Below are 25,458 nucleotides of genomic sequence, written 5' to 3'. Positions count from 1 at the left end.
TGTCACTGTGTGTGTGTGTGTGTGTGTGTGTGTGTGTGTGTGTGTGTGTGTGTGTGTGTGTGTGTGTGTGTGTGTGTGTGTGTGTGTGTGTGTGTGTGTGTGTGTGTGTGTGTGTGTGTGTGTGTGTGTGTGTGTGTGTGTGTGTGTGTGTGTGTGTGTGTGTGTGTGTGTGTGTGTGTGTGTGTGTGTGTGTGTGTGTGTGTGTGTGTGTGTGTGTGTGTGTGTGTGTGTGTGTGTGTGTGTGTGTGTGTGTGTGTGTGTGTGTGTGAATACATATACACATGTATGATTGCTTGTTTATTGACTTCTTCTAATTTTTAAATCAATTATAATTAATATTTTAATTCCAAAACCTTCGGCAGGTTGCCTTAAGAAGACAGCAGGCCCAAGAAGAAAGTGAAGCAAGAGAACTTGGTCTTCAATTGCAGTATAACAACGGTAATTGTCCAACTGGCTCCATCATATCCACACCTTCGACGGCTCCACAATCAACTGGTAGTCCGCCACATCCAGCTCATGTTCCAAGTCCGGCTGATCTAGCTATTGCTGCTGCTGCAGCCCAGATACAAACCCAATTACATCCGCAACCCGACTGCAGTCTTCTTCAACGGATGAGAGTTCAAGCCGATGATTACCGAGATGTGAAAACAGAATGCAGTTCTATAGGTTCGTTATCAGGTAATGTAAAGCAATAATAGCTTTCATCATAGTTCTAAGGATTATGTTATTTTTTTTTGAGATATAATGAACAGTCTTGTCACGCAATAAGAAAGCTATTAAGATGTTCTTAGTTTAAGTATTCTTAAGATACAGGTGACTCTATATTATAAAGGGTAAGTGCGACTTGAGTTTGCACGTGAGCCTAAGGGCTTTAATAAGCCGAGAGCCTTGAGGGCTAAAACGTGCTGCTATTACGTCTAATGGAGAAGCTAATAAAAAATAAATAGCACATATCCCTCATCTAAACCACACCCTTGGTAGAATGCTTGGCACATAAAAGTATTAATCTATTATTCATGTGGTCTGGTAATCGTTAAAACACCTCTCGGTTAATTGTTTTGGTCATCAAAAGAATTGATGGTTGACGTGTGGCAATATTACTTTGGTCGCGTGTTCGTAAGTGAATATCCCTTGACATAATTATTAAAAGGTAGGTTCTATAGTTATATGGAGAAATTTTTTCAAAAAGTAGATTTTCGTCTGATAAACTCCTCTACGCTTAATTAAAATGTGTCATTTTGAATATTTGTCAATTTCTTATGCAATTACTTTTTAGTTATTGTGATAAAAAAAAAAAAGAAATCTATCATATTGTGAATTCTATTCAAATTATTTTATTCATTTGAAATACATAGTCATCTTAGAAAATTAAAAAAATCTCTTTTTAAAAATTTTGAAGAAGAAACGAAAGTGTAAGCACTGAGAACTCAGAGAAATTGATGCAAAAATAAAAGTGTCTTCAAATAATTTTCTGTTGCTTTGAAAATTTTGAATTACTAGTTTCGTCAAGCTAATAGTAGCAAAACCTATGTTGCCTATATATTATTAATGATAGCTCAGAATGTAAAAAAAATAAAAAAAAAAAAAACAACAAATTTAGCACCACAAAAAAATTTTGTTGTTTGAATAATGAGTGAAATTATGAACTCTCCCACGGTATTAGTTTAAAGGATATTTTATTAGCTGAGATTAATGAAAAGAAATACTAACTTTAATAAAGATATAAATGAAGTTTTATCAGCTTCAGGATATTTTTGAGGTATAGAGAAAGTTACTTTACACTGCCAAAAAATTTTTAGACTCAGTGTAGTATAAATGACTCACTGTATAGATTTTGATGTGAAAAATGTATCAAAAACCGTGCACTGAAAAAAAAAAAGTAATGTTCGTATCAGTATACAAAGTATAATGAGCAAATTTTCTTATGGTAAAAATACGTATTAAGATTATCAAAATACCATTATAATTCTCAGAACATTATCGAATTTAGTTTAAGATCTATTCTCTGCGCAATAATGAGGTAAAAGACCCAATACCAGAACGACGAAGGTTACGTGACTGATTTTTATTCCTTCAAAAATATTCAAATGGTTCATTGAAAACAATAATCTACCTAATCATATAAGATAAACACTCAGTTATACGAAAATAATTAAAGTTACCAATTTTGTCAAATTTCAGCATCAAAACACCTTCAATGCCTAGTCCCAATACCGAAATATGGTTGAACTAATATCGGAACTCGGAACGATAAATATAATAAGTTCTTTTAATCTAAAAATTCAACTTTTTGTAAATTGAATTAATTCAATAATTAAATAACAAATTATAAAACTTGACATGTATTTTTTCTTTATTTAAAAAACTAATTTATAAAAAATTAAGTAATTAATCCACAAATCGAAGGCATGCATGCACTGTGAGAATAGCAATAATTATTTAATATTGAGAAATTTAATGCACTTACAATGGATAATGAAAAAGTTAAATTTTTACTAAAAAACGAAAAAACGCACGATTTGAGATCATATTTGATGAGACTGATGTAAAAAAGAAAATTTAAAACACACAAATTTACTTTAGTTCTTCAAGTTAAAATTTACAAATATTTTAAGGATTTTTTATGATAAAATTACTTTCTGTATTCAAAATTGTTTCACAAGAACGTTTTTGTTGTTATGCTGCATCTAAACAATTAACACCGTGCATCATAAATGTCAACAAATAATATAAATATAGTTAACCGTTCCGATACGCGGTATTAACTGACTTCGGGTATACTAATATATTGATAGAAGGATTCAGTTCTATTTAATAAGATTTAGTCACAGATACTAAATAATTTAGTAACAAACCTTTCATTATCAAATATTTAGTAATAGGTACTAAATCATTCATTAAAGTCCATTTAGTTCTACCAAACAAATATTTAGTAGTATATCCCTCGCAACCTTACAGCCATTTTGGAAACACTCTGGAAACAGAGTGGAAATGGCTTCATTCCGTTTCCAGAGTGTTTCCAGAGAGTTTCCAGAGTGTGTTTGTTACATTTGTCCATCGTGTTTCCAGACTGAAACCAGAGTGGGCTCAGTCGGTAACCAAAATGGATATGTAGTGAAACCATAATGAATACATTTTGAAAACAGAGTGTTTCCAGAGTAAATACATAATGATAATAGAGTGTTTTCAGAGTGAATACGTACTGTAACCGATATGTTACCATAACGTGCCCAGAGTGGATACATTTTATCATCTTAAAGTTCCCACAAAGTCAATATATATATAGTGATGTCTCAATCAATGGAAAGAGTGGAAGTACTGATGTTAGGTATTTAATTTAGATACTGAAAACAGGTTATACGCCCGATAAATATTATAACCCCATGATTAATCAGAAGTAATTACATATCGATTCCGTTACCCGGGTAAAAAAAAATTATATATAATACTATAGAACCATTTATAATCTATATATGACTTCATATAATTTATATATAACTATACGTCATTACATACAATCGTGGTCATTAATTTAAGTATGTTTTTAAGTTTGCTAGAAAATAGCCATTTTTAAACTCGAACGTTTATAAACTATAAATTTGAAAATTAGTTGATAATGTCATTTATAAAATTAGTCGCAAATAAAAAATGATATTAATGAAATTAGCGAAATGGAAATTTCATCAAATCAAAATTCAGTCATTCATAAAATAGCGAAAAACAAAAATCTTTGGCTACGTGAATTTAGCAAATTCTTACTGCAGAAACTTATAAAATTAGCCGTTTTTAAACTTCTTATAACTTTTGAATGAGTCAGTCGAATCTGCTCTAATTTTCAGAGAAACTAAATTTATGAAAGTCCTTTCAGATGTCTCTAAGCGTTTTTTGATCCGTCGATCTTTGAAACATCGATCCGTTAAAGAATTACGAGAGATTTAGAAACGGCTAATTTTACATTTCACAAAGTTTATAATCGGCTAATTTTACAAGTTTCTGCAGTAAGAATTGGCTAAATTCACGTACCTACAGATTTTTGTTTTTTGCTATTTTTTAAATGACTAAATTTATCATTAGTGAAATTTAAATTTCGCTAATTTCATTAATAACATTTTTTATTTGCGACAAATTTTACAAATGACATTATCAACTGATTTCCAAATTTAGAGTTAATAATAAACATTCTATTTTACAAACGGCTATTTTCCAGTAATATTAAGAACATACTTAAATTAATGACCACGATTGTATGTTCGTTTTTAAGGTTATATATAATTATATAAGACTATATATAATTTATATATAACTATATGTCTTTACATATATTTATTTTTAAGGTTATATATAATTGCATATAATTTATGTATAACTATATATAATTACTTATAATTCATATATAACTATATGTCATTAAATGTGTTCATTTTTAATATTTGCTCGAGCATAAATATTGAAGTTCTCATCAAGAAAACCTTCGGTTATAATCAAAAAGCGATCATTTTTGTGGGCTTTATAATTAATTGGATTTCACAACCACAAATAAATTTCTAACTCTCGAGCTTGTTCATTTTGATTAGTTTCTCCTATTTTACATTTAAGCATTGGTACACATTGAATAATTTTTAAGTTATTAACTTCAAGACTTTCATGTATATTAATTTAGAGGATTTATTAAAATTTGACCAATTAAATAATTGTCTTCGAATAAATTAATTTATTAATAGTCAATGAATCTTTCTATCAGTGTATACTGATAATTAATAATTTAAAAACAAAATAAAAAATTTTGTTTATTACGCATCGATCATGCATACGATTTGCATTACTTGTAGTTGTTAAAAACTCTGTTATCCAAGTAAGTCTCATAAGTAAACGGGTAAAGTCATAGTCTCTCAAGCGTCAGGTCCCAGGTTCGGTTCCCATGCGTAACGGTTTAATTTTCTATGGAAATGATTCTATATAATTATATATAGTTATATATAATTATATAGGGTCATTTTTCATATATAGTTATATATGGTATTATATATAATTATGTCTAATTATATATAACTTTTTTTACCCGGGTATGGAATTATTTTGAGAATGGAATGTTTTCACTCAGAATACATTATGGAATTTGTAAGAATTTATTCTGAAAATAGTATGTATCCACTCTGGTTACATTCTGGTTTTAATATGTATTCTTTCTGATTCCAATATGTATTCGATCAAGTTACATTCTGAATTCAAAATGGATTCATTATGGTTTCGATATGTATTCACTATGGTTTTACTCTGGAAACATAATGGACAAATGTAACAAACACACTCTGGAAACATGCTGGAATCAGTCTGATTACAAAATGTTTTCAAAGCGATTCCATAGTGTTTCCAGAATGAATCAAAGGTAGCGAGGGTATTTAACAAATGATTTATTGGTATTCAACAAATCGTTTATTGGTATCAAAAAAATAAACTTTCTAATTAATTTTAGCGTGTAACCTAAGTTTTTGACTTAAAATAAATCAAAATTATTAAAATGAATAATTTTAAGTAAAAATATTTAAAGGTTCAATAAAGCTACCAAAATCGAGCTGTATAAAATAATATGAGTCATTGAATGAATAGGTTATATATCACATAAGCATTGGAATTAAAGCATAGCCATCTACCGATAATACTTACCAAAAAAAATATTTAGTACCTGTAACTAAATATTATTTGGTAGAAATAAATATTTATTTTCATGTAATAAGGCTTTGTTCATATAAAGAAATCATTTATTAAACTGTAACAAATATTATTATTATTATTATTATTATTATTATTATTATTATTATTAATATTATTATTTTGTTATTAAATGCTCAGGGGGGTTATCCCCGGAGTCCAATTCTCCGAGGACCCAGCCTGAGCTCCATCCGTAACTGCTGGACCACTCTGCACAACAAGGCGGTTAGTGATCACAGCAGGACAAAGTCATTTCCCTAAGTATACGGAGGGAGCCTAGTATAAAAGCCTTCTGCATCCTAACTGCCAAGAACTCAGCTTTTGATGAGCAAGCTGGAACTTTGGCAAGTGAGGATACAAAAGACTGTTTCATCCCTCCAAGGACGCCAACAATCAGGACGACAAGCTTGACACGGTAACCTGGGTAAAGTTTGCCAATTTCAAACAGGAGATTCTGATATATTTGTCTTTTGTACTCTTCTTTGGCTGAGATGTTGTATTCAGCCGGGGCCGAGAACTCAATGACATAAATGTCACGAGTAGCCTTGTCGAAGAGCACAATATCAGGTTTGTTGTGATCTATCCGCCGGGTTGTTGCAAATGGCATGTTCCAATAAATTTTGCAACTGTCATTCTCAATAACCTGGGGAATATCTCCTGGCAAATAAAGCAGCACTGGTGTTACGTCAATATCGTAGCAATGACGAAGATAGTAGTACAGTACTCTCAGGGCAGCATTGTGACGCTGGATATATGCACCTCTCGCCAGCACAGGACATGCCGACAAAAGGTGCATAAGCGTCTCCGGATGTTATTTACACCTCCTACAGGAAGTATCCGGAAGCTGCACCTGGAGCACCTTGCTACGGTACTCAAGAGTGTTAATGACACCATCTTGGCAGGCAAATATGAACCCTTCAGTCTCGGACATCAGGCCAGCTGACTATAAGAAGGAAAACGTCATCTGGGTGGACAAGTCATGATCACGCACGTGTTTATAGAACACGCTGTGCATGGACTTGTCCATCAGTTCGCCAAGGAGTAGTTTTTCCTCGGCGTTCCTGATGGCGATCTTAAATTCCTCCTGTCGGAGTTCTATAAGAGCGTTTATATCTCCAAGACCAAGGGTTCTTGCCACATATATTGCTGCCTGGTCGTGAAGCCGCTCCAAACTCTGCAAGCCTCTCCCACCGATGAACCGGGAGAGGTATAATCTGGCGACTGATGAATTGGGGTGCATGCTCCGATTCATATTGATAATCTTACGGGTTTTGATGTCAAGATCTCGTAAATCCTTTCGGGCCCATTTCAGGACACTGAAAGAGTATAGTAAGACTGGAACAGCGAGCATAATAGTAGCGGAGACTTTATTTTAGCCGGAAAATTCGGAGGACCAAATTTTCCGGAGTATCCTAACATACTCGCTCTGGAGAGTTGCTCGGACTTCAAACCCGCATGAATGTGGTGCTCTTCCATTCCTAGATATCTATACAACTCCCCGGCGTCTAATTGTCTTAAGACGCTCCCATCTACTAACTCGACATCATCACCCGAATCAGAGCACTTACCCCTCGCCAGATGTACGACCGCACACTTGTCCAACCCAAAAGACATTCCGACATCTCGTGTGTATTCTGCTACGATGTTGAGAGCCACGTGTAGATGATCTTCATCAGCACTATGCAGCTTCAGATCATCCATGTAAAGCACATGGGTGATCGAATACTCTCGATCAACCGGAGGTCCCACAGAGTACCCACAAGTCTTACGGAGGTCAACAGATATAGACAGCAGTGAGAGGCAAGACAGCAGAGGGCTCAAGGAATCGCCTTGGAAGACCCCTCGTTTGTACTCTACAACTCCGGTTATGTGCAATGCGTTTCTACTTCCAATGTGAAAACGCGTTCGCCAGAGCTGCATTGTACGCCGAATGCATTCCACCATTTCGGGATTGACCCTCAGGAATTTGAGAAGATATAAAATCAACTCATGAGGGCTTGAGTCAAATGCCTTGCGATAGTCAATCCAGGCCATTGACAGATTGCGTTGATAGTAGATTGCATCTTGTAAGACACATTGATCCACTATCAGGTTCTCTTTGCAATCTGACAGGCCTCTTTTCTATCAGGTTCTATCTCCTGCAAGATACGGTTGTTTAAAATTTTTGTAAAAATTTTATAAACCGCATTCAAGCAGGTGATAGGCCTGTAATTCTTTAGGTCAGACAGGTCACCTTTTTTGGGTATCAGTACGGTCCGCCCTTCCACGAGCCAGTCTGGAATCGGTCTGTCAGCTCTAATGTACGATGTGAATATACGGGCCAGATGGAGGTGGTGAGAAGTAAACTTCTTCCACCAGAAGACATTAATGCCATCTGGTCCCGGGGCAGCCTAATTTTTGCTGCCATTTAGTGCTGAACGAACTTCATTCACACTGACTGCAGGGCTCTCTTCATCAGCATTCTGTCGACGGTGTTCCCGACAGAATGTTTTGAAGTTGTGCAGAGCTGGAATGTTGGCGTTTACGTTTGGTTGATCTCCATACAACTCAGTCCGAAAGGATTCCACCCGCTCAGGTGCTGGATAATTTCCGGTAACATCGGTCTTTGGTGTCAGAAAGCGTGAAGGGCTGGATCGAAACAACGAATTGTCGACCAGCCGCTTCAGCTTTTTCTCTAGTGACTTTTTGGCAGTCACTAGAGCCCGCAATTTATTAAGAGACTCTTCCTTGATGACAAGAAGAGTACTCTTATTCAGTGAGTGATGACGCCACCGAAGTTCAGCAGCAATGTGCCGAATTCGGGGCGTGTATGTTCGTTGAGTTGTTTCAAACTCAATCACACACTGAATGTGGGAGACCTGTTTCCGGGATCTGTCAATTTTGAAGCCAAGTTGTGAGATGCGCTGTTTCAACCTTGCCTCGATCGAGAGACAATGAATCTCTCTCGGAAAAGCTGAAACTGCTGCACCATACACAACCTGGCTGACAGCGAGCAGGGTGGAATCCTCCAGGATGTTTGCACGGAGATCTTCATTTACCGCGTCAAGCTGTTGTTGGGAGTAAGTTATCGTTTTAGATATACTTACTTGCCGTCCTACAAAGGGATTGTTATTGTCCAAGGAGGAACGGCGTCGCTCTTGGTGTAATTGCGCCGAAAAAGAAAGTCTATTAGACTGCCTTCTATCCGGCACAAGCGATCTTCTCTTACGCCGAAGATGAGCGGCATAGTTACGCAGGTGTTTAGGTGTAAAATGCTCTAGCTCCGGATGCATATTGCTCCAAAGAGTGTGCATCCGGGCCATATAACCGCTCACCCCGGGTTCGATATGTTGGTAGCACACCAAGAGATCGACTCGCAGTTCCTCTGTCCACTTAAAGTTAATGCTTAAAGCGCCAGGGTCGTCAACGTTTAGTAGTCTGGCCGAGGCTTGGTTGCCCAGTCTTGGCTTAGGCTCGGGTAATCATTAGGCTGGCCAAGGCTGTGTAATCAGTCTTGGCCCAAGCATGAGCCAATATCGGTGCTCCAAGCTCAGCTGTCCAGTACTGGTTGCCCATTCATTTAGAAGATATTGCGGTTTAAAAATTAAAAAAATATTGTTCCATAACACTTCTGTCAGACTTTTGAGCTCAAAGAACTCAAAATTCTTTTTTCATCATTTCCACTAACAGTTACGTATTTTTGTTTTCTTTTTTTGCTTTATTTAAAGTCGCATAAACTACTAAAGTCATGAGCGACTTACTAGGGGAGAACTTTTGAGATTGGAACTCGTTTTTAACTTTTTTTGGGCTCAGCAGAATAATACACTTAAATATTGAAAATATTCATTGGTGTACGCCGGACTCGAACCCGGTCCAATGCATTTTTGAAAGCAAGGGCCGGATCCGATAGGCTACTGCGTGCCTCTTTACATATTTTATACAAACTAATTTAACCGTTTCGTAGAAGTTTACGATTTTATTCCAAAAAATTCAATTTCTTTGAAATTGCATGCTTAACGTTAATTTGATTTAACATTAAACAATAAAATTCTAAAGTATGTGAAGTAAATTGTGTCAATTATAGTTCTCGGTGAGTTATGAGGAAAAAACGAAAAAATTTGTTTTCATTTATTATTTATACGGGAAAACGTAAAATCTTTGAGCGTCTCATAAAACTAAGGTATCAAATTGATTTTTTAGGTGGATTTTTTTTCTAGCCAAACAGTAACAATAACTAATTAAGTTTATAATTAGAAGCTTCATGCGATTTCCAACAATATCATCAGTCACAAATCATTCCAATCTTATAATTGTTTTTCTCTGCTCAAACTACTTTTTCCATATATATTCACTTTGAAAATACATTATATAGTACAGATACCAGAAAAGGGAGAAAGAGAAGAACTTAGCTGAAGAAGTTCAGCAGTAATTGAATTTCTCGGGCCACTGCCACTTGAATCGCAGGGGAAGAGACGGCTGGTTGGTTTCAGTAGATGGTTAAATTTCAATGTTATAGAAAACTTTATATATATGTATATATATTCTTTTATGTCTTCTTATACACACAAAAATATCAGTGTACATTCGAGCTGAACAATTTTTAATATTTATTGCAGAAATTTTTAAATGGAAATCAATTTCATTACGAAAGAATATCGAACTCATATCATATCATAACCTCTAATTACGGAAGAAAAATGAACTCAAATGTTGAAATATTGTCAATGCTGCAAGAGTCAATACATCATCTCATTCATTTGTAATTGAAAGGGCATATTTTGTAAAACAATACAAGCTCTTATCTCTGATAATATCACGTCATTTTAAATGCAAGAAAATCAAGTTTTGTATTTCTTACCGGTTCTTGGTAGATACTTAAAAATCTAATGATCCCATTAATTTACCAAAAGATAAACATATACTTTCATTAGATATACATATAATTTCATTAGATCCTCATTCACATGCAAAATATCTATGAAAACATATGAGCACTGAACATTTAACACTTTTATGTGTAAATTTATCATTTAGTTAGTAAAATCAACACAAAAAAGTGTTGAATATTTAACACAAAAATTTTATGACGTCATGACGCAAAATTTTTTACTGTGTGCAAAAGATTTATAAGCCACATATACCTAATTGATATTTTCTTGCCAAAAACACGACGAATTTTTTAAGCTTACTTACACGTTTTCATACATGAAAAAAATATAGATGAGTGCTATCGAAAACGGACAAAAATTGAAAAATTAGTAGCTTGAATGAGATATTTATCTTTTACCATTCTCTAGAAAATTTCAATTTTTTTTAACTTTTCGCTAAAAAAATTGAAAATTTTTGAAAATCAAGAAGTTATTAGTTTCAACTCGTTTTTCGAAAATAGAGTTTCCATTAGATCTCGACGTTTGAAGGTCTCAGGAAGCTTCCTGTTTCTACTATTCCGGCGGGGTCGTCACTATGTATGTATGTATGTATGTATGTATGTGTGTGTGTGTGCGTGTGTATATATATATATATATATATATATATATATATATATATATATATATATATATATATATATATAAACTTTTGAACCAATAGTGTTTTCTGACTCAGCTCGGCGAGCTGAGTAAGGATTCATGAAAATTTTTTGTAAATTCCGACATGAGAACGGCTGCAATAGTTAGATTTCTATGAAATCTACTAAAAATGTATCATACCACTAGCTCTGATGGTAATGTTTATCATCATGATTGTAGGATTTTAACCAACATGATTTTAGCGGTTAACATATATGATGATTAAGTTTACGATCTTTAAGTTACCAGTCAGATAGTAATAATTATTATTCAGTTGGTAAATGTAACTATCTGGGTGGTTCAATTTACAATTTGGATAGTTTTTGCAATCATTTATACCAAGAAGCCTGTTTTACAATGCTCGGATACTTGTAGTTATCATTAAATTTTCTCCGTGTATGAATTTCGGAGCCTATAGGAGCTATAGTTTAAAATCGGGAATTTTTCATTATTGACGCTCTCGCAATTCCCTTTGGGAAAGGAATTTCGTAAAATCCGTTCTTAGCTCATCTCTACATGGCAATAGCATATACAGATGAAGGACATGTCTAAAAATACAAATGACTGCGTTTATATAATTTGACAATTGGAGATCACTCTGCATTTTTCAAGGTGTAGAGTCGATATTTATTTTTTGAACGAAAAATCATCCTGAATTATACATTTACACGTTTGACGGTATAAAAATATTAAATTCACATCCCCTAAATTTAACACGGTGTGTATTGTAATTTACACTACACCGAGTCCAAAAAAATTTTTACAGTGCGCGGAAAAAAGTAAACTGTAAAATTCACTCGGATTCCGGTTACTTTTTACAGTTTCAAACTGTACAGTGGACATCGGGGTGGCAAAAATGTAAATATTACAAATCTAAATGTAGAAAGTATAAAAGCCACAATTTATAATTTAATATCCAAAATAAGTGATTAGTAGCGGTCACTATAGTAAATAACGACTCTTTAATCTTTAAAAATTACAGTTACAAACAGTAAAAATTGCCAATTCAATGTGTAGTCTATACTATCGTACCGAGTAAATTGTGACTATGACTATAGTAAATAATAACAGTGGTTTTATAAATTTTTCAATTTCAAACAGTAAAAATCGCCATTTTAATATGTATTTTATAATATCACGCCAAGTAATTTTTAAAAATAATAATAGTAAATAACAACCCTGACTCTTTAAATTTTATAGTTTTAAATATTATTTTCGGATATAATTTATTAACTTTGCTATCGGAATTAACAAAAAAATTAACAATAAAAAAAAACTATAAATAAAAAAATTTTTTTTTATTTTGTCTTTTTTTTTTTTTTTTGTTTAATTAATATTTTTTTTTTTACATTTTTATTTTCGGAGTTTTTAGAGGAGCTGGAGGAGGGGATAAGATTTCAATCACATTTGCATTCATTCATTGTGAAGAAGTCTTACGCTTGCCTTAAAAATAAATTCAGAAAAATATTGCCCTAACCGAGTTTCGAATAGTAACCTTAACGCACGCGATACTATCACCTAACCGCAACGCTATAAGAACGTTGGAGGGTCATTTTTGTCAGGAGTTTTATTAACCACGTATTTCTGGCTATCTTGGCAGTGTTGAAATCGGTGCTGTCCAACACGTGTTAAAAAAGTCATGCGCATTGGCAAAAAAAATACAGTCGAGTCGCATTATGAGCCCTCCTTGTGTCTCTCTCTTATTAACGCGAGTCTGGTTCAAAAACAAAGAAAACAAGCTGGACTCATAACGCGATTCAACTGTAGTACATGCTAATGCTCTGCAAGAGCACTAACGTTACAAATAAGGAGAAGGGGAAGGTCCTACACTTTGGGAGAATTTAACGTTTGAAACAGTAAAAATTCTACTTTTAAAATGTATATTTTACCCGTCGAAGCACATCAATAATTACAGTTCCATCTTTAGCGTTGCGTTTAAAATTTACCATTTTACTTTGTAAATATTGACGTTGCTTATATAAAAATTTACTAACTGTAGTTTATATTTTTTAAATATCATACGATCATTTTGTACATACGAAATTATAAATATCAAAGTCAAAGTTCTTAATTATTATACTTTAACATTTTCGACTTTCACATAGCGATTATTACTGTTTGAAATAGTATTTTTTAGCGTGTAAACAATAAATTGTAGCATTTAAATAATAAATATTACATAGTGACTAGTAAAATCACGATTTTACTGTTTGAAATGGTAATTTTTATCAGTTGATCATTATTTATTACAACTCGACTATCATTTATTACAGTTTACTTTTTTCCGTGTGTGACTTTTAAGGGGGTATTTTGTTCTAGAAGCCTAAATTTTAGGCATTTCTCAAATTAACAAAAAAATTAGAAAAACGGTAAACTCCAAAGGCCATCCGTGCAACTTCCCGCTAATTTTATATCAAGTGCTTAAAACTGCACTAATGATGTTTTTGAGCTCTCAGAGCTCAAAAATACAATTTTTGTGTTATTTCATGCTCCCTGAGCTTAGAGGGACAACTTTTCTATGCTTTTGAGATCTTCGAGTTCAAAAGTCTGATAAAACTTCGATAAAACACAATTTTTCAAATTTACAAACCGCAGTAACTTTTGAATAAATGAATTGATTATTACGCAGTTGGCAGCATTCGGCGCAATTTCTTAAGCTCTATAAAGAATTTGTAAGTTTAGTTTGATCGAACCAAGAATTTCGGAGTAATTCGGGAAAAACACTTTTTTTGGTTTTCTTTCGTCAACGATAACTCACGAATGAATGAACTGATTTTGACCGGACCGACGGCGACCAACGGCGACCGACGTGATTTTTTAATGTTAACAGTTGATTAGTTTTTGGAATCGATCGGTCAAGCTGTATGAAAGTTATTCCAAAAAATGTCGGAGTAATGTTAAAAAAATTAGGAAAACGGTTGACCCTAACGGCCATCCCTGCAACTTCCCGCTACTTTCGTAATTAAGCCCTCGATATTGCACTTATTATAATTTTGAACTCTTCCAGCTCAAAAATCTAATTTTCGTGTAGTTTTGAGCTCTCCGAGCTCAAAAGTTTGATAGGAGTTTATAAAATCAATATTTTTGGAATTTTCAAATCGTGATAACTTTTGAATGGATCAACCGATTTACACGCGGTTGGTGGCATTCGACGCAGTTTCATTAGCCTCATAAGTTATTTTCAGGTTTTAATTGATCGAACCGAAAATTTCAGAGTAACCCCGAAAAAACACTTTTTTCGGTTTTCTTTCGTTCACGATAACTCACGAACGAATCAACCGATTTTGACCGGACTGGCGGCAATCGACATGGTTTTTTGATTTTAAGAGCTGATTAGTTTTTAGGATTTTATTGGTAGAGCCGTTTAAAAGTTATTCCAAAAAAATCACGTTTCAAAAAATTTTTTTTTGTAGTTTTTTTACAATTTCTCAAAATCTACTGGTCCGAATCGGTTCAAATTATCAGGAAATCTAAGTTTGGTTAAGCCCTTTTGAATGGCACCAACCGCGATGAAATCAGTCAAGCCGTTCAAAAGTTATAAAAGCGTCACACACACACACACACACACACACACATGCGCGCGCGCGCGCGCGCGCGGACAGGCATACGTACAGACAGCATCGCGGGAGTAGTCAGGGAAGCTTCCTAGGACCTCAAAACGTCGAGATCTGACGAAAACTCGATTTTCGAAAAACGGGGTGAAACCAATAACTTCCCGATTTTTGAAAATTTTCAATTTTCTTAGCGGGAAGTTAAAAATGAAAAACATTTTCATGCGTTTTTTTTATATGACGTTTATTGACATTTCAAGAATATAAAAAAAAATGATAATCGAATTTTTCAAATTTCTAGACCAAAATACCCCCTCAAGTTTTCACAAATTCAAAAAGACAACTGAGGTCATGCAACTTCGAATTTTTTTTCTTCCTTCGGAACTTACAGGTTGATATGCAAGCACTAATTTAGACGTTGTTTTGTCACTGGAAAGTTGATGCTGAAGGAACGTATGATTAACAGAAGACTGAGACAAAGATATTCTCTCATTTAACTACAAAGATCTAGCTGATATTATTTTGCTGCTTCTCCCACCAAGCATTATACTACTACTATACCCCGTTATATCTCGAGGAAAAGAATAAGTTGAACTTGCGACTGAGCGACCAAGAAACTTTGTCTTTCTGAGATACCGCTGTGAAAGACACCAGGAAATTATTTCTTCTGTCTACGTTATAAAGATACTGGTCTCTTCATAGTGGTTAAATCAGCGTATTCTTTTATAACTCTCAAAAACTAAGTTCAATTTTTATAAGGGTTCGCTAAAACCCGGAATTTTCTCTATTTTTTTGAAATTCTACAATCTTAGAAGTTTCTTTTGGCTAGAGACTGAAGTTTTCTAGAGATACAGAAAGTATTTAAATTAAAAACAACACTGGCACACAAAAAAAAGGCTATTCGGCAGCCAAAATCTTGATAAAATCGGTCAAGTGATTCACACACACACACACACACACACACACACACACACACACACACACACACACACACACACACACACACACACACACACACACACACACACACACACACACACACACACACACACACACACACACACACACACACACACACACACACACACACACACACACACACACACACACACACACACACACACACACACACACACACACACACACACACACACACACACACACACACACACACACACACACACACACACACACACACACACACACACACACACACACACACACATATATATATATATATATATATATATATATATATATATATATATATATATATATATATATATATATATATATATATATATATATATATATATATATATATATATATATATATATATATATATATATATATATATATATATATATATATATATATATATATATATATATATATATATATATATTAGGGTGGGTCAAAAAAATCGAATAATTTATTTTTGACTTTATACTCTGAAAAATAGGTTCGTAGACACCTAAAAAGAATTCTCTCAAGTATAAGCTCTTAATTATAACGGGAAGGTCCTCCGCTTTGCGGGTTTCTATTTTTTCGAATAATCAGATAAAAAAATTTATATCTCGCTTCCAACTGCTTGGAAAAATATTCCGTGGCATAGATTTTGTGAGAAATTGAATGCTTTACAAAAAGGTCTCTTATGACTTTTTCAAAAACTCAACCGATTAAAAGATATTCATAGTTGAAGTTTGGCTATTTTAAGGAAAATATTCGTTTTTATTATGAATTTTATAAGTCGATGAAAAAAATTATTTCGGATTGCGGAACTCATGATTTTGTAGGAAATTTACTGCTCTACAAAAATGGCCTCTTATGATTTTTGATTAAGTGAAGCCGTTACGAGATATTCATCGTCAAACATTAACGAATATCAATATTTCCAGTTTTTGATCAATAATTCGATAAATTTTAATTTAAACTATGAGTTTCAGGAAAATTTACATAAATTTGAGTTTCGATCGATAAAGAAATGTTATAAACAATTTTTTTAATATTGTTTTCAGTCTTGAGCTTGTTTGATTGCATTAAAACAAGAAATTAGAGCATTTTTTCGACATATAGCCAATGATTAGTTTAATTTGAAGTGAATGACATATTTCTTTGTCAAATTTAATATGAAAAGTATTGAATCAAGTGAGAAACAACCAGTATTTAACTTTTTTATAGATAAATTTTTTATTGAATTATCAATTGCAATATAATTGTCTATATTTTTAACATAACAGTACGCTATTACTATAAATAATTTCTTTTATTACAATTTGGGAATGTTTTTGATGTTCTTTGACAACTTGCAATAAGTACTGGAATTGTTCTTCATTTTTGTCAAGCATTGATTATATTCACTGACTAATGCAACAGCTCGCTCTGCTGAATCATTGACAACTTTTAGTTGTTGAAAGTATTCTTTATTTTCGAGATAACTCTCATTAGTAGGCCATAATTCAACATCGACATCAAGAAAGTCATACGGTAGATCGAAGATTTTGAAAAGATTTAATGACTTTTTAGACACAAAGTCACTCAGAGTTCTCTGCGCCAATGAATTCAAATCTTTTTTAGCAATTACAAATCTTTTAGCTTTAGAATCTGTACCTTCACGAGTATTAACAGCTTCAACAATACTTTTTTTACTTCTAATGGAACGCCATCGTCAAACAGTGATAAAATGGCAAGTTCATCGCTCAAATACCATAAGTGCGAAATCATTTTTTCACACGTAGCTGAAGAAATCAAAGGATTGATATGTTTGTACTCCAATAAATTTTTCATAAACTGCAAGTCATGATAAGCAGCAGTTGTTGCAGAAGTTGATGAAAACCAAGCTTTTAAATACAATGTGACTATAAAAATACAGAAATGACGAAGACCATGCAATTCTTTCTGAGAGAGTTTGAATTCATCTCTGAATAGATACATTTTCAAACTATAAATGGCCTTAGCCATCCATCTAGCATGATGAACAGCACCAGGACGTTTGAAAGAAATCTTTTCTTGAGGCATTTCTCCAAGGAAAATCAATGATAATTCCAATAATTCTTTATCTAACTTATTATAACATTTCTTTATCGATCGAAACTCAAATTTATGTAAATTTTCCTGAAACTCATAGTTTAAATTAAAATTTATCGAATTATTGATCAAAAACTGGAAATATTGATATTCGTTAATGTTTGACGATGAATATCTCGTAACGGCTTCACTTAATCAAAAAATCATAAGAGACCATTTTTGTAGAGCAGTAAATTTCCTACAAAATCATGAGTTCCGCAATCCGAAATAATTTTTTTCATCGACTTATAAAATTCATAATAAAAACGAATATTTTCCTTAAAATAGCCAAACTTCAACTATGAATATCTTTTAATCGGTTGAGTTTTTGAAAAAGTCATAAAAGACCTTTTGTAAAGCATTCAATTTCTCACAAAATCTATGACACGGAATATTTTTCCAAGCAGTTGGAAGCGAGATATAAATTTTTTTATCTGATTATTCGAAAAAAATAGAAACCCGCAAAGCGGAGGACCTTCCCGTTATAATTAAGAGCTTATACTTGGAGAGAATTCTTTTTAGGTGTCTACGAACCTATTTTTCAGAGTATAAAGTCAAAAATAAATTATTCGATTTTTTTGACCCACCCTAATATATATATATATACATATATACATACATACATACATACATACTCGGGTGTACCAAAATATAACTTCCTTGATGGACCTCTTAAAATTGGAATTTTGGGTTCCGCTTTTAACAGGGGCTGCGTTTGGGCGTTTCCTGAGATATTTTGGGGTGAGACAATAACTTTGATTTTCACAGAATTTTTTAACAGAAGCTTAGTTTGGGCGCTGAAAATGCAAAATTTGGTCGGAAGTGCCCAATTGAATCTCCTGTTAAAAATTCTATGAAAATCAAATAAATCCTCTCACTCCGAAATTTCTCAGAAAATGCCTAAATACAGCTGATGTTAAAAGCGGAACTCAAAATTTTAATTTTAAAAGGTTTCTCACGGAAGTTACATTTTGGCACACTCTAATACATACATACATACATACATAATGACACCCTCGCGAGGGTAGTCAGGGAAGCTTCCTATGATCTTAGGACGTCAAGATCTGATGAGAATTTGTTTTTTGCAAGACGGGGTAAAACCAATTACTTTCCGATTTCTTGAAAATCTTAGATTTTCTTAGCGGGAAGTTCAAAATAGTCGTTTGAGGAAATTTGCTATTGCATTCGTTCTAAAATTTCATTTTCTTTTATGCAATCCTAACAATTTTTTTCATTATTTATTATGAAATCTACTTCCATTTCAGCTGCTGAATAGCTTTTTAACTTCCCGCTAAAAATATCAGATTTTCAGAAATCGGGAAGTTATTGTTTTCGCGCGGTTTTGCAAAAATCAAGTTTTCATCAGATCTCGACGTTTAAAGGTCACAGGAAGCTTCCCTGACTATTCCTGCGAGGATGTGTGTGTGTGTGTGTGTGTGTGTGTGTGTGTGTGTGTGTGTGTGTGTGTGTGTGTGTGTGTGTGTGTGTGTGTGTGTGTGTGTGTGTGTGTGTGTGTGTGTGTGTGTGTGTGTGTGTGTGTGACTATGTATATCGTTTATAACTTTTGAACGACTGAACCGATCGGAACGAACTAAACGGCGTTCTAAAGACTTCCCTCAAACTTAGATTTCCTGAAAATTTGAACCGATTCGGACCGATAGATTTTAAGAAATCTTGAATAATCTAAAAAAAAATAAGAAAAAAATCATTTTTGAAAGTGGTTTTTTTGGAATATCTTTTAAACGGCTATATCGATCAACTTCAAAAACTAATCCGCCCTTAAGCTTGAAAAACTACGCCGATCATCACCAACCCGGTCAAAATCGGTTCATTCGTTCGAGAGATATCGTGAACGAAAGAAAATCGAAAAAAGTGTTTTTTTGACATAACTTCGTCATTTCTTCTCGGATCGTTTTTGATGATGAAGAATAATTTTCCAGCTTAAAAAATCGCGTTGATCGCAGCCAAAAAACGGGGAAATCGGTTGATTGGTTCGAGAGATATCCTCGATAAAATATTTGGAAACAAGTTTTTTTTTAACATAACTCCGACATTTTTTGGAATATCTTTAAAACGGCTGCACTGATCGATTTCAAAAACTACTCAGCTATTAGCATGAAAAAATGACGTCGATCGCCGTCAAGCCGGTCAAAATTGGTCAATTCGTTCAAGAAATATCATGAACAAAAAAAACCAAAAAAAGTGTTTTTTTGGAATTACTCAAAATTTCCTAGTTTTATCAATTTAAACTTGATGATTCATCATGAAACTAAAAAATTGCGTCAAATTCTGCCAACCGCGCGAAAATCGGTTGATTTATTGAAAAGTTAGTGCAGTTTGAAAATTTAAAGAATATTGTTCTATGATACTTCCATCAGACTTTTGAGCTCGAAGAGCTCAAAATAACACAGAAATTTATTTTTGAGCTCGAAGAGCTCAAAAACATCATTAGTGCAGTTTTATGCACCTAGGCATGGAATTAGCGGGAAGTTGCACGGATGGCCTTCAGGGTCTACTGTATTCCTAACTTTTTTTTAAGGTATTATTTATGTAGAGAGAATGAAAAGTCTCCTTTTTAGAAACTTTCAAATGTTTTTCAGCCTCCTATTTCTTTAACAATAAAATATAAAATTTTTGTATTGAACTTCCTGCTATGAGTACTATGGTAATAAATACCATACGTAGGTGTGTAGACGTGTGGAAACTTTTTGCTTCTATATTTCCATACATAAAAAAATCTAAAGTATCGAAAATGGACTAAAATTGGCATGATGACAGCTTGGATAAGCTTTTCATTTCTTGAAAAGTCATCACAAATCATAGATTTATGTGGCATACAAATTTTTTAGATCTTTGCTTATATGTTTTGATGTATATTTATTCCGTGGAAAAACAGGATTTTCTGTGATCCAAAATGATCAATTTATCTATTGCCTATTGATTTCTCGCAAATTTGGAATAATTGATTTTAAAAAATCTCAAAGAGAAGTCGAAAAAGAAAAATACATTTTTTGGAATAACTTTGAAAATACTGATTCTTATTACATATTTAAAAATGTTGTATACTGATTACTTTTAAAATCTAATCAACTATTTAACAGAAAAAATATTTTCGCCGCAAATCACATCGAAATTATTTGATTCTCTTGAGAAATGTAATTTTTGAAAAATTTTAAAGACCATGTTTTTTCTGCTTCAAATTTTCATGACGGATTTAATACAATTAAAAATTAAGCTTATTGAGCTCAAATAATCTTTTTGACTGCTGCAAACCAGATCAAAATCAGTTTATTCGTTGACAAGATATCGCCATTAAAAAAAAAAAAAAAAAAAAAAGCGTTTTACCCACACTAATATTAGTTTATCGAGTTTTCTGAAAGAAATGTGTCAGAATTGTGTTTGTGAACTCTAATAGCTTCAAGTTCCTAACAAAAATTTTTCCAAGTGTTTTGAGTTCGAAAATAGCGGAAAGTTTCAAAAATGGTTTCCAGGGTCAACAACTTTTTAGATTTTTATTTTCGTTTTATTCTTAATTAATTACTTAATACATATAAGAAGTTCAGAGCGATAAAGGCCTTAAATAAGTGAGGGTAAGTGAATAGAACAAATGAAGCAAGAAGGCAGGAGAGGAATATGAAAAAATATATCGAATGGAATTGAGGCGACAAGAACGCATCGAGAACATAACACCCTTGATGGAGAAGTATAAGAACAAAAGCTTGAACCTAGCACGAAACAATTAAAAACGTTTTGCTCGATCGCGTCCACCCTCATTTTATATTGACGACGTTACGTCTCTCTTTCTTTCCTCTTTTTCATGACGATAGGATTTAAAGAAATAATAAAAACAGCTTAACCTGATTACCTTGCATCCCTTCGACGATGGTGCGACGACGGCGATGACGTTATGGAAGGAAAAAAAAAAGTAAATAGGTGCAAGAATATAAGGGTAGAGAAGTAAATCAACAAAGATTTAATGATTGATCGTTGTTGCTCACTTGGTGATCGGTTTTGTTAGTTGCTTAGCTTTTGAACTGTGGGTTGTTAATTGAAATTTTTTATTTTCACAGTATGCTATAAATTGTATGTATAATTGCGGTTCGACTCGCTTAATTTCTTTTCTCAGAGCTGGTATTCGTAACCCTAGGAAAAGTAGCTAACAGATATTAATTTTATTTTTTCTTATTTGTACTTTCTAATGATTAAATACTCAACACACTAGAATAATATCCGAATTATAAGCAAGTTTTTTCTATAAAAACATTCTTGAGTTTTTTCATCGATCATATAATGGATCACTGCTTGAATTCAAATACAATGAATTAGATTATTCCGATTTGTTCACCGAAATTTATTGCATGCCTGAGCATGCAGGCTATCAAACTTTCGGGGGAGAGTATGGTGCCTATAATTTCTCCGGTGCTGCATGTGTGTGTGTGTGTGTGTGTGTGTGTGTGTGTGTGTGTGTGTGTGTGTGTGTGTGTGTGTGTGTGTGTGTGTGTGTGTGTGTGTGTGTGTGAATGTATGTAACCCTTTTATAACTTTTGAACGGCTTGACCGATTTGATCGCGGTTGGCGCCATTTGAAAGGGCTTGACCAAACTTAGATTTCCTGATAATTTGAACCGATTCGGATCGGTAGATTTTGAGTAATTGCAAAAAAACTACAAAAAAAATTTTTCGAAAAGTGGTTTGCTTGGAATAACTTTTAAACGGCTTCACCGATCAATTCCAAAAACTAATCAGCTCCTAACATCAAAAAACCGCGTCGAACGACCTCAGTCCGGTCAAAATCGGTTGATTCATTCGTGAGTTGTCGTGAACGAAAGAAAACCAAAAAAAGTGTTTTTTTTGGATTACTCTGAAGTTTTTGATTTGATCAATTAAAACCTGAAAATCACTTATGAGAATAATAAAACTGCGTCGAATGCCGCCAACCGCGTAAAAATCGGTTAATCCATTCAAAAGTTATTGCGATTTGAAAAATCCAAAAATAGTGTTCTATGAAACTTTTCTCAGACTTTTGAGCTGGGAGAGCTCAAATGCATCAAAATATTATCTCTCCTTACTCAGTGAGCTAAAAATATCACATAAATTATATTTTGAGCTCAAAAATCTCAAAAATGTCATAAGTACAATTTTAAGCGCTCAGGTATGGAATTAGCGGGAAGTTGCAGGGATGGCCTTTAGGGTGAGCCGTTTTCCTAATATGTTTAATAACTAATAAACATTTGTAAAAAAATAGTTAATTTTCATTAAAACCCAATATTAAATAACATAAATTATATAAATAGTAAATCGTCACACTTCGTCACCATATAGATTTAACTTATAAAAATGAGATGTGCATCAACTCACCGGTCGTATGGTGTAGGGGTTAATCGTCAGTCTGGGAAGTGCGCGGCTCGGGTTCGAATCTCGGTTAGAACGGACGTGATTTTCACTTAATTACTATAATTAGCGAGTTAGATTTAAGTTAAGAGTCACGGTCTGAATTTGCGCTAGCTCTACATCAAAACTAAAATAAAAAAATAACACTTACAAAATTCTTTTTTCATCATTTTTTATCAAATGGCATGAACCAGACTTAAAAATTAACTATGATCCAGTTCTGGTAACCAGGCATGGGCCAGTAGTGACAACCAAATGTGGCGCAGTTTTGATTACCTAGCCTGGGCCAAGATAGGCTGACAAGCTTGGGACAGCCTTGGCGATCATGCCTGTGCCAATGATAACAACCAAGCCTGGCACCCTGTTATCATCCCAGACTTTTACCAAAGCTGGGCCAAAGCGGGTTTACAAGCATAGGCCAGAGATCGACAGCATTGCGCTACGCGTGGCCCATACCTGGCCCCGTTGTATTTTCCTGTATGAGATGACGGATGATGAAATATAGAAGACAAGGAACGTTTTATTAGGGCTCTATAAACTTGTAGCGACGTTTCTATTAAATAGCATTTCTATCACTTAGGCCTCATTACCCGACAGGCCTTAATACCTGCGGGTACTTTATTATTAAAATTATTTAAAAATTTTGGAAGAAATTAAAATAACTAATTAAATCTTTATAAATTCGACAATATATTATTTAGTTATAAAGAGATCACCCCGGAGCAATCACATGCTCTGCACTGTCGAAATTAGTATTAAAAGTCTTTGATAGATGGCGCATGGCCGCGAAATTGTTCATCTTCCAGATAATTGACTTTGAACTGTCAAGTTCCAAAAAGAGTAGGATTTATGGACTCTACGACAGAGTGAATCTGTTTTTGAATAAAGCTGTACAAACAACTAAAATGAATTTTGTATCAACTACGAATTAGCGTCGTTTATATTTTCTGAACAATATTATAAAATCAGAAATGATAAATTTTATTTATGTTTCAGGTTTGTCTACATCTTGATATGGCCATATCATCCTTGATCAGGCCATATTAAGTCTGATATGGCCAATTTTTATATCAGGCCTGATGTGAACGGTCCATATCAGGCCATATCAGGTCTAATCAGAATATTTTTTCACGGGTCGATAGTTAAAACATTATTGTCTAAACATTTTCGAAAAAATTTTATCTTGCAGTAACTCTCAAATTTTATTTTGGCTTTTTTTAGTAACAAAGTTATTTTCACATGCTTCAGAAATTTGATCAAATGCGGAAAACACTTTATTGAAATCAATAGAGTTATTCGAAAGATATCGCAATTTGAACTAATACGACCATTAAATTTCCGAGCTCGAATATGTATACAAATTGTATTTATCAACTCGGAAGATTGGGAACTTTTTGATGTGAAATTTTTCAAGTGCTTTGAGTTTAAAAATAGCAAGAAATTTCAATGATAGTCTGCAAAATCAACCGTTTTGAAAATGTTATACATTATATTCTGAATTATCGTTTAGTTTTTATTAAATTATTTATTTGCTTGATAACAATAATTATAGGCTGTTACTTACTTTCAATTGCGTATTTTCAATATTCAATATACAGTATGAGGTGGATCGATTACGCTTGTAGAGCTTATTTTCACTTTACAGTGATATTTTATTAATAGCGTGATGTGCGTTGGATAGCAGGTCAGCATTTGGGTTAGGGTGAATATTTCACACATTGACAAGTGTATTGTTGAGTGCATTGTAATTAAATTCGAGTAAAGCTTTAGTGACGGTTTATAGAGCAAACCATTTTGTATTTTCCATCAAAAATCATCATTCTGTAATAAAAAACGTTCAATTATAACAGTTTCTATTGTTAATTTAGTATATACTTCATAGATCAATCTTTCATGTGAAAAGTTTGGTATTTCATATTTGTGAAATTAATTTAAAACAAAATCCGGTAGTTTACTTGAAAATTTATTTTTGTGTTTTTTTTCTTAGTAACAGTTAAAAAACTGTTTGAAAATTATGTCACATTAATCCTCTTATAGCTGATTGTAAGTTAAGAAAATAGGATTATAGTCTGACGATATGGATAGTTGAGTTGTCGATGTTAATAAATCCTTTGAACTTGAAATTAGTTAGAGAGCTTAACATCTCCTGTAAATTGATACACACTTTGAGTTTTATGTTATTCAAACAATATGGA

The 25,458-nt window shown here is 33.4% G+C and overlaps 1 protein-coding gene across 1 annotated transcript in view; it reads left to right on the top strand.

Moving 5' to 3' along the window:
* Dmrt99b (doublesex-Mab related 99B) overlaps positions 1–25,458 on the top strand; it is a 74,995-nt gene that overhangs the window by 6,239 nt on the left and 43,298 nt on the right. The window contains exon 2 of the mRNA XM_074240476.1: positions 363–678. Within this exon, the coding sequence (XP_074096577.1) occupies positions 363–678 (316 nt within the window). The remainder of the gene's footprint in view (positions 1–362; positions 679–25,458) is intronic.

This window comes from Cotesia typhae, unplaced genomic scaffold, assembly GCF_013202065.1.
Source record: "Cotesia typhae breed Kobodo isofemale line unplaced genomic scaffold, CoteBio_Ctyphae contig_27, whole genome shotgun sequence".
Lineage (NCBI taxonomy): Eukaryota > Metazoa > Arthropoda > Insecta > Hymenoptera > Braconidae > Cotesia > Cotesia typhae.
Note: the sequence above shows the minus strand (reverse complement) of the source record. Positions and strands in the feature narration are given on the sequence as shown.